The sequence below is a fragment of the Gobio gobio genome (genome assembly GCF_949357685.1).
Source record: "Gobio gobio genome assembly, chromosome: 11".
NCBI lineage: Eukaryota > Metazoa > Chordata > Actinopteri > Cypriniformes > Gobionidae > Gobio > Gobio gobio.
The window spans coordinates 39,855,617-39,865,411 of record NC_137104.1 but is presented as its reverse complement, the minus strand read 5'-3'; the positions used below and the strand labels follow the sequence as shown (position 1 = coordinate 39,865,411).

The following is a 9,795-nucleotide window of genomic DNA, read 5'->3' as shown; positions in this document are numbered from 1 at the left end:
GACCAGCTTGAAAACAGAGAGTTTCTCCTTTTTTAGATTTGATAGGTTGATAAAATAATTAGTAACTAAATGAATAACTGATATACATTGTATATATTAATCAGGCCGTTTTTGTGGATTAGGTGCCATAAGCACGCCAAGTTTGCCAACAGAAGCTCAGTTGTATATCTTAGTATGGTTATAAAACACTGTTGTGTAACCCATAATATCTATGTAGGAAACAGCGCCACCATACATAACAGGTCGAAGCCGTTATTACATCCGGGTCGGTCGCTATATCCCTTCCGCTGTACATTTTATAACGCTGATCCAGGGAGATCACGAAGGTAAGCAGTGCTTCGGCTCTTTCAACTGATTAATCTGTTTACAAATCAAGTGTTGGACATTTTTTCCCTACAGATTAATATGAATAGATCCCATATACTTTCTGTAAATAAATCGGAACATAAATGTTGTGCACTGCCGCAGTCCCTCAAATGTCATAAGCGTAAATATGGAGGTCATTGCGGGACGAGTAACATTTCCAATAAGTTAACTTACTGTACCATGTCTGAGGAGTTTGGCTTGTGTGTTTATGCAATAATGTATAATCTGGAGTTGTCTTTGATCTACATGAATGTGTGTTTGTGGAAATAGTTGTCTTGTGTAACTGTTCCTTTCATTAAATTTGTCTGACGTTTTGATGCATTTTTAGTTCATATATGTATTGTGTTATAGTGTTGAACCTCTAAGGTTTTTTGTTGTGAATTACTTTTATATATGCTAGTATTATTTGGGGTTTTTTAGTGCTTCCCACTGGTCGTCGTGTTGTCAACAAGCATGCAGACATTTTTGTAAACATTTAACGTTATGCAAGCATAACAATGGAAACCCTTTAATTTGCAATATAACTATACATATATGTGAATATGTGGAATTCCATGAGGATATTTAATGTTTAGTTCCTTTAGGACGTTAGCAGTGTTGTTTTAATATTATTTGTTTACTCTTAAATACTTTAATTTTGCTAAGTACTTTTGTTATTTTGATTAGTTTTGCTTAAATGTTTCTATTCATCTTAATTTTGTATTTATTTTAGTACTTCAAATCTTATATGTCTCGTACGTTTACGTTTTTTATCTAATATTTTATTTTATTTCAGCTGTATTTCAGTTACCGAAAACCATTTTTAATATTTTAAGTTTAGTTCACAGTGGCAATACAGGTTGTTAGGACTGGAGTTGTTATTAAACAGTGTATCACCACGTTATGAGGGAACTTTTCATGCTCAATTTTTTTTTTTATCAAACTCTTTCAGGTAAGGATGTTGTCCTGTCTCGGCTGTCCCGTTCTTAGCCGGGTGCTGACCACTGGGGCATCGCGTGCCCCGGTTGCCATGGTTGCAGCTGGTGTGTCGCGTACTTCTGTAGCCGCCACCGCTGCCTCTCCCCCAAACTCCATGACCCTGGTGCGGTACAACAGCACAGCTCAGCAGGTGACTATTTTCGTACAGCAAATCTTCTGTCTGCATAACTGATGATCAATGCAACGGGCTATAATCAGTGTGTGTCACACAGGAAACACCAAAGAAGACCAAATTTGGACCTTTAGCTGACCAGGACAGAATATTCACTAATCTGTATGGACGACATGACTGGAGGTAAAAAAAATAATTAACTGTATTATGAATAAATATAATATATTTATAATACATATATGCATGTGATGGGTATTTTCTTATTTTAGTATTCATTCATTATAGCCATTATTTTAGTTTTGCTGTCACAGCTATATCAAGATTTTTTTATTGCAATATAACATAAATTATTGCAGAACATAAAAAACAGTACACATGCAAGACAAACAGTTGTAAAGGGATTCCACATCCTCTCAATATATGAGAAAATGAAAAGTACTGTGCGTTGGGATATGTAAATAAATAAATGTATGTGTGTATAATATATATATATATATATATATACACACACACACACACACTCATGTCTGGTGCGCTATCCTTCTGGGGACTCGCCATAGGCGTAATGGTTTTTATACTTTACAAACCGTATTTTCTATCCCCTTACACTGCACCTGCCCCTAAACCTACCCATCACAGGAAACATTCTGCATTTTTACATTTTCATAAAAACTCATTCTGAATGATTTATAAGCTTTTGTGGCCATGGGAGAGTCTGTCTACAGTCAGGTTGAAGTCCCCACCAGGCTAGAAAAACATGTACACACATACACACACACACACACACACACACTCTTCTGCTCAACAATGATGAAAAGCAGTAATATTATGAAATGTTATTACAATTTAAAATAAATTTCCACTGAAAATTCCAGTCTTCTGTGTCACATGACCCTTCAGAAATCATTCTGATATGCTGATTTAGTGCTCAATTAATATTGTTCCTCAATTATTAATAAGGGTTCTTTTTATTATCAATTAAAATAGTTTTGCCATCACAGGAATGTATAACATTTTTTTTTTTTAAATTAAAATTATTATTATATTATAAATATTTAACAATATTACAGTTTTTACTGTATTTTTGATTAAGTAATATCAGCCTTAGAGCATTAGAGACTTTTATTTTACATGTTTTTTATTATTAAAAACATTTTAAAAATCTTATTAATAATTAAAAATTATTCTAAATGTTTTACTGGTATTGTGTGCATAATAGACAGATATATAAGTATAGTGCATATATAAAGTATTATTATTATATTATAAATATCATTGCCAATGCATGTGTTCCCCATGTCTCTCAGGCTGAAAGGTGCCCTAAAGAGAGGTGACTGGTACAAAACCAAGGAGATTCTGGATAAAGGAGTAGACTGGATCCTGAATGAGATAAAGGTCTCGGGGCTGCGAGGCCGAGGAGGTGCCGGCTTCCCAACAGGGATGAAGTGGAGCTTCATGAACAAGCCCAGTGATGGCAGGTGGGTTTACATCTCAACAACTAAGATAGAGTCAGGGCTGTCTAACATAATATAAACTACAGGTTCATACATCACAGATTGCTGCAGATGGATCCACATCTTTATATGGAACAAATCAGGTCATTCTCTTTTTCCACTCAGGCCTAAATATCTGGTGGTGAATGCCGATGAAGGAGAGCCTGGTACCTGCAAGGACAGAGAGATCATGCGTAATGATCCCCATAAGCTGATTGAGGGCTGTCTGGTCGCTGGCCGAGCCATGGGAGCACGTGCAGCATACATCTACATCCGTGGAGAGTTCTACAATGAGTCGTCCAACCTGCAGGTGAAAAACAAATATGGCATATATCTGTATAATGTCGCTCATTCTCAAGAGACAAAGGAAGAAACACTGTTTATTGCTAAGCTCAGTTCCAGAAAATTAGCTCCCTATGCAGGCAGCATTTTAAGGCATCATACCTTTTCAAAAGGCCAAAACCTAAGACAAACATTGCATGTAGGAAATTAATTTTGTGAAATAAGAAATCTAAGATGTAGAACTGAAATTAAAGGGTTAGTTCACCCAAAAATGAAAATTCTGTCATTAATTACTTACCCTCATGTCGTTCGACACCTGTAAGACCTCCGTTCATCTTCAGAACACAACTGAAGATATTTTAGTTGTAATCTGATGGCTCTGAAAGGCCTCCATTGGCACAATGGCACTTTACACTCTCAAGACCCTTAAAAGGTACTAAAGACGTCGTTACAAAGTCCATCTCACTACAGTGGTTCTACAATAACTTTATAAAGCGACGAGAATAGTTTTTGTGCGCAAAAAAACCCTAAATAACGACTTATATAGTGATGACGATTTCAAAACACGGCATCATGAAGCTTCGAAGCGTTATGAATCAGTGAGTCGTTTCAGTGGTTTGGATCGCCAAATTTCAGCAGTTTGGCGGTTTGACACGCGATCTGAATCATGAATCGACTCACTGATTCATAACGCTTCGAAGCTTCATGATGCCGTGTTTTGAAATCGTCATCACTATATAAGTCGTTATTTAGGGTTTTTTTGCGCACAAAAACTATTCTCGTCACTCCATAAAGTTATTGTAGAACCACTGTAGTGAGATGGACTTTGTAACGACGTCTTTAGTACCTTTTAAGGGTCTTGAGAGTGTAAAGTGCATTGTGCCAATGGAGGACTTTCAGAGCCATCAGATTTCAACTAAAATATCTTCATTTGTGTTTGAAGATGAACGGAGGTCTTACGGGTGTCGAACGACATGAGGGTAAGTAATTAATGACAGAATTTTCATTTTTGGGTGAACGTACCCTTTAATGTTATGACTATTATGATTGTAAATTGCAATACACTGCTTAAGTTTGGGGTCAATCTTTTTTTTTTTTAAAGAAATAAACTTAAAGAAACATACAATTAGTCAGCAAGGATGCATTAAACTGTTCAAAAGTGACAGTAAAGACATTACGAAAGATTTCTATTTCAAACAAATGCTGTTTTAAAAAAAAACTTTCTATTCATCAAAGGATCTCTGGGGGGAAAAAATCAATATTGGTAATAATAAGAAATGAGCAGCAATTTGGCATATTAGAATGATTTCTGAAGGACACTGTTCAGCTGTGACCCTGAACACTGGAGTAATGATGCTAAAAATCTTTGCCATCATAGGAAGGAATAAAATACGTTTTAAATGTTTCAAAATGATTTATTAAAAAAAAAAAATGTTTTTTAATAATATTTCACATTATTTCTGTTTTTACTCTATTTTGATCAAATAAATGCAGCCTTGGAGAACATAAGGTTTCTTTTAAATATTACTAAAAATATTTTTACAAATATTTTTTTAAATCTTACCGACCCCAAACTTTTGCATTTATTTTTTTTACTAATTAATCACTTTTTTTCTGTAATTAATCACGGTTAATCATAAGTTTTTAATATTTTTGGAGTTTTTAATATTTTGATATTGTATTAATTTCAGTTGCTCTCCAAATTAATGTAGAAATAATTTAAAGACAGCATATTTTAAATGTGTGTTGTAATGGCATGTTTTTATGAATGAAGGCCAGTATCACTGATACTAATGCCTCTATGAAACATTAATGACGTTACATTACAGTATAACTGAAAGCTACCAATTTCAACATTTATTAGGCTTTAAAAAATAACAACTTTTAATTTAAGTGAACTTAAAAAAATCTTTACATAAACCCATTATAATAAATGTTATATTTACCCATGGCCTTCCCTGTTAGACATATACAGAAATGTAATAGTTATCAAAAACACTTTTCTTAACTGCATAAATAATAAATTAAATATAGATTAATCATCTTTTCTCTGTTACCTTTGTTCTTTGATGAACATTAATGACAGACATCATCAGTGCTGCTGTCACTTTAAGATCTGCCGCTGCCGAACATGACGCGGATCTGACGTGCTGTCACGCGCATCCCATTTTCTCACAAGTTCATTTAAAATGTTATTTAACTAATTTAAGACTCCTATTATGAGAATACTCAACAAAACGGGCATTTTAGCAACATTCTCTGTGTTGTTGTTATTGTTTGTTCAAGAGCGAAAGAGAACTCGATGTGTGCACGAGACTGGCGCAAATCTGTCGAGTGCGTCTCGTGTGTTTGTGTGTGTGTGTGTGTGTGTGTGTGTGTGTGTCTTAGGTGGTGAATCATTATATCGTGTAACGTACATGAATGTGGCCAACTCCCTGATCAGTGCCCTGACTACTGAACTAGGGATCTGATTGAGACGCACCCACACAGACAGGACACTGACATACAGCGTGTTCTCTTGTGTCTTGTCGCGCTTATATTGTTTAAAAGCATTTACATGAATATGAGCATGATCATATAATGGAACGCTGGGCAAAAATGGATATAGAAACGAATGCTGCGTTAATTGCGTTAAATATTTTTAAAGCGTTAAACTGAAAAAATTAATCGCCTGCGTTAATGCCTTCATTTGCCCAGCACTAATATATATTTATAACACTAATATATAACATTAATATAAATATTAAATATACTTTAAGTTCAGTTAAGAATAGTATTAATAAAAAAATTGTGTATTTAAAAATGTAGTTAATTACATAATGTTTGTATGTGCCATGTTTTATTTGCGTATTAGCGTTGTCAAACATCAGAATGAATTGCGAGTCAAATCTCCTGTGCAAAGGAGTTAATTTCAGTAAATGTGATGCGCTACACAGTAGTTGAGGGAAGTGATGTATTGACCTTGTGTGTGTATGTGTTGTTTCACTCAGGTGGCCATTAATGAGGCGTATGCAGCAGGGCTGATTGGCAAGAACGCATGCGGCTCAGGTTTCGACTTTGACGTGTTTGTGATGCGCGGTGCGGGAGCGTACATCTGCGGAGAGGAGACGGCTCTGATCGAGTCCATCGAGGGAAAACAGGGAAAACCTCGTCTGAAACCCCCTTTCCCTGCTGATGTGGGTAAGTCAACAAAAAAAAAGATGGGTTTTTTTTGTATTGTTGATATTTTATTTTCTATATGTGACCTTTTTTAAATGTGACTTGTTTTTAAATGTATTGTTGATATTTTATTTTAGTTTTTAAATGCATTTTATTTTTGTATACTTGACCAGTTATAAATGTGACATTTATATTTTATTTTTGTATAAATTATTGTATTTATTTATTGAATGCGTGACCTGAGATAAATATTTTATTTATTAGTGACCAGTTATACATGTAACATTCATTTTTTTTAATGCATTTTTTTTGTGCACATGATTTTATTTATTTATTCATTTTTGGGAATACGTGACCTGAGATAAATGTTGTATTAAAATTTTTTTTAAGTGACCAGTTATAAATGTAACATTTATTTATTTTGTTTATTTATTTATTTTTAAATGTATTTTTTTGTTGTTGTATATATTATTTTTGGAATACGTGACCTGAGATAACATTTTATTTTATTTATAAGTGACCAGTTATAAATGTAACATGTTCTTGTTGCAGGCGTGTTTGGCTGTCCAACAACCGTTGCCAACGTTGAGACAGTAGCTGTGGCACCAACCATCTGTCGCCGAGGCGGCACGTGGTTTCTGAGTTTCGGCCGAGAGAGAAACTCTGGCACGAAGCTCTTCAACATTTCGGGCCATGTCAACAACCCCTGCACGGTGGAAGAAGAGATGTCCATTCCCCTGAAAGAGCTGATTGAAAGGCATGCAGGTACACCTCGTACTCTCGGTCCATGGACATTTTTGTTCATTTTGCTTTGAGGATTATTGAGCCATAATTCATATAATCTCCATAGGTGGCGTCCGGGGCGGTTGGGATAATCTCATGTGTGTTATTCCTGGTGGCTCTTCCACGCCACTAATCCCACGTAATGTGTGCGACACCGTTCTCATGGATTTTGATGCCCTCATTCAGGCTCAGACCGGTCTTGGCACAGCAGCACTTATTGTCATGGATAAATCGGTGAGTCCATTGGTTAAATAACACACATGGTTTTGTTTCACTGGACACAGACCACTCTGAAACTTTATTTTCTCCTGTTTTCTTCACTGCAAATTCCTATTAGCATTTTTTTACGATAGGAATATATTTCTAAATTGGTGAAACACAATAGGCTAGATACCTTATTTTTTCAATAATCTGTCATTGTACTGTCTATACTGTAGCTTTAGCATTCAACAGCCATTCGAGACATTACCAACAAACTATCAGCATTGGCAGACGTCATTACATTTTGAATCATAGCATATCGTATTGGCGGAGGAATTTAGTTTAGGAATTTTTTATGATTAAAAATAAGTTTTGCCCCTTTACAGACTGATGTTATTCGAGCTATTGCCCGCTTGATTGAATTCTACAAGCATGAGAGCTGTGGGCAGTGCACTCCTTGCAGAGAGGGTATGATAATCTATGTGAATGCACATTTTTCTGTTTTTACCTGTACAATATGCTATATTACAGTGAATATTTACTAGTCTGTCTTTCTTTGCCTCTCAGGAGTGGACTGGATGAATAAGATGATGTGGCGCTTTGTGAAAGGCGATGCACAGGCAGCAGAGATTGACATGATCTGGGAGATCAGCAAGCAGATCGAGGGCCACACCATCTGCGCCTTGGGAGATGGAGCCGCATGGCCAGTTCAGGTAAACGCAGAGTATTTTTGTATTATTCTTGATTTTTTTGTTGTTGTTGATTTAAATAGATAAGTTATATTAAAATATGATTCATCTAAACTGCTATAAATGGTTTAAATTAAACTTTTACATTTTTATTTCGTTGTTCTTAGGGATTGATCCGTCACTTCCGCCCTTTAATGGAGAACAGAATCGAAGACTTCAAACAGAAACAGCAGGCGCGCGCTTGAAGGCCCTGTATCTGTGCCCATTCTCGCTCATCCTATCACTTATTTAACTGTTGCTCACTGTTGAGTGAACTGCTGGCATCCATCTTTTGTTTCTATTACATACATAAGTGACATTGAATTAGAATCTTGAAATGGTTTTAACAGAGCCTATCCCATCATGGTGATAGACTCAACAGCATATTCTGGATTGTGGATGATTTATGACGCATCAGAGTGGAAACTGTTTGAGCAGATAACATCACTCATTTACCATAACATGTAGTGAGTAAATGGTTCTGGCTGAGGAAATTGTTAAATCCCATTATGATGTTAAGGTCGTTTAAGAAAATAAGAAAATCTTGCACTGTATAAACGCTTAGTTGTGGAAATAAAGAGACTAAAAATTAAAACAGTGTTTTTTTGTTGTATTTTGAATTGGACATGCACAGAGATTGAATTAGGGGGACTAATATTTGTCTTAGTTTTAGTGCTTTTTGGTATAAAACAAAAAAACAAGGAAAAAACAATCCCAATGTGATGGTAATATAATTATTCTTTAGAAAGAATAATTATATATTGTGTTCCTACCCTTTTTGACCAATACATTTACTTTTTTTTCTTCTAGTTCAGAATTACTAGATTGTTTTTCATTAGAATTTTTAAAATCATTGATTGCCATGGAAGGTTTTCATCGAAATCCTTGACATTAATAGATTATAAAATATATCTATTGTTTTACATATCCTAGGGTGTCTTTATTTTATGCTCAATTTTTTAGCCTCAATGCAGGGCAACTATAGAAAAAGATAAATAAAATCACAGGTTCTCTGATTATTTTTTTGTTTGTTAGAAAAAGTAGAATTGATAAACCAATCATAAGTCTTGGAAAACCATACCAAGAATCAGCCAATCAACGCCGCCGTTTGTTCTCGACCGTTTGTTCTCACTTGATCGGAATAATCAGAAACGCCTCAGCTTTTGGACATCCTCAAATTTACATGATTTGTGCCTTTTTGTCGCGTGGTCAAAGGTAAGATAATCTGTTTCTCAGTACTTTTCCCGAGTGTGCCAACAAGTCCTGAAAAGTGAAGCCAAATCGTTTCGATCGCCCCGAGATGGCTGGATCCAGTAACTTATAGGTCATAAACACCGCCCTCTCCATGTTATCAAATGGGACGTGAGACAAACAATCAAATTTTGTGTGTTAGATCGGAAGGATGTGGTACGAGGCTTTGTTGATTATGATCAATCTAAAAATAATCAATTTTATGTAATTAATCGCTAAATCACTAAATTCCACATTCATTAATGTCATGGATGTCATGATTGAAAGCTGAGATTGACAGCTTTTCTGAGCGAAGTAGTCACTGAGGCACTAACGGACATTTTTTGGGATCCTCAGTAGGAGATTTGAGCTTTACCTTTTATTTATTTATTTTTTTTAAACTTTTAATTTCTACAATTCCATAACTATTTATTTCACACCGACATAATAAAGTGTACTAAGC

At 35.2% G+C, this 9,795-nt stretch overlaps 2 protein-coding genes across 2 annotated transcripts in view; one reads left to right on the top strand and one right to left on the bottom strand.

Annotated features, from left to right (window-relative positions):
- LOC307133598 (craniofacial development protein 2-like) overlaps positions 1-9,795 on the bottom strand; it is a 1,416,430-nt gene that overhangs the window by 81,171 nt on the left and 1,325,464 nt on the right. The gene's annotated exons all lie outside the window — the stretch shown is intronic.
- On the top strand, positions 241-8,702 carry ndufv1 (NADH:ubiquinone oxidoreductase core subunit V1). The gene is made up of 11 exons (XM_079829848.1): positions 241-326; positions 1,298-1,474; positions 1,557-1,639; positions 2,764-2,934; positions 3,076-3,259; positions 6,222-6,411; positions 6,943-7,155; positions 7,241-7,407; positions 7,761-7,842; positions 7,942-8,087; positions 8,231-8,702. Exons 2-11 carry the CDS (start codon positions 1,304-1,306, stop codon positions 8,306-8,308), a joined length of 1,485 nt encoding a protein of 494 aa, XP_079685974.1. The 5' UTR covers positions 241-326; positions 1,298-1,303; the 3' UTR covers positions 8,309-8,702.

What these genes read in the sequence shown, in the direction of transcription:
- ndufv1 (XM_079829848.1), top strand. Translation starts at nt 1,304, where the DNA reads ATGTTGTCCTGTCTCGGCTGTCCCGTTCTTAGCCGGGTGCTGACCACT. An exon ending in CCCTTTCCCTGCTGATGTGG is followed by an intron (nt 6,412 to 6,942) that starts GTAAGTCAACAA and finishes TTCTTGTTGCAG; the next exon opens with GCGTGTTTGGCTGTCCAACA. An exon ending in GTGCACTCCTTGCAGAGAGG is followed by an intron (nt 7,843 to 7,941) that starts GTATGATAATCT and finishes TTTGCCTCTCAG; the next exon opens with GAGTGGACTGGATGAATAAG.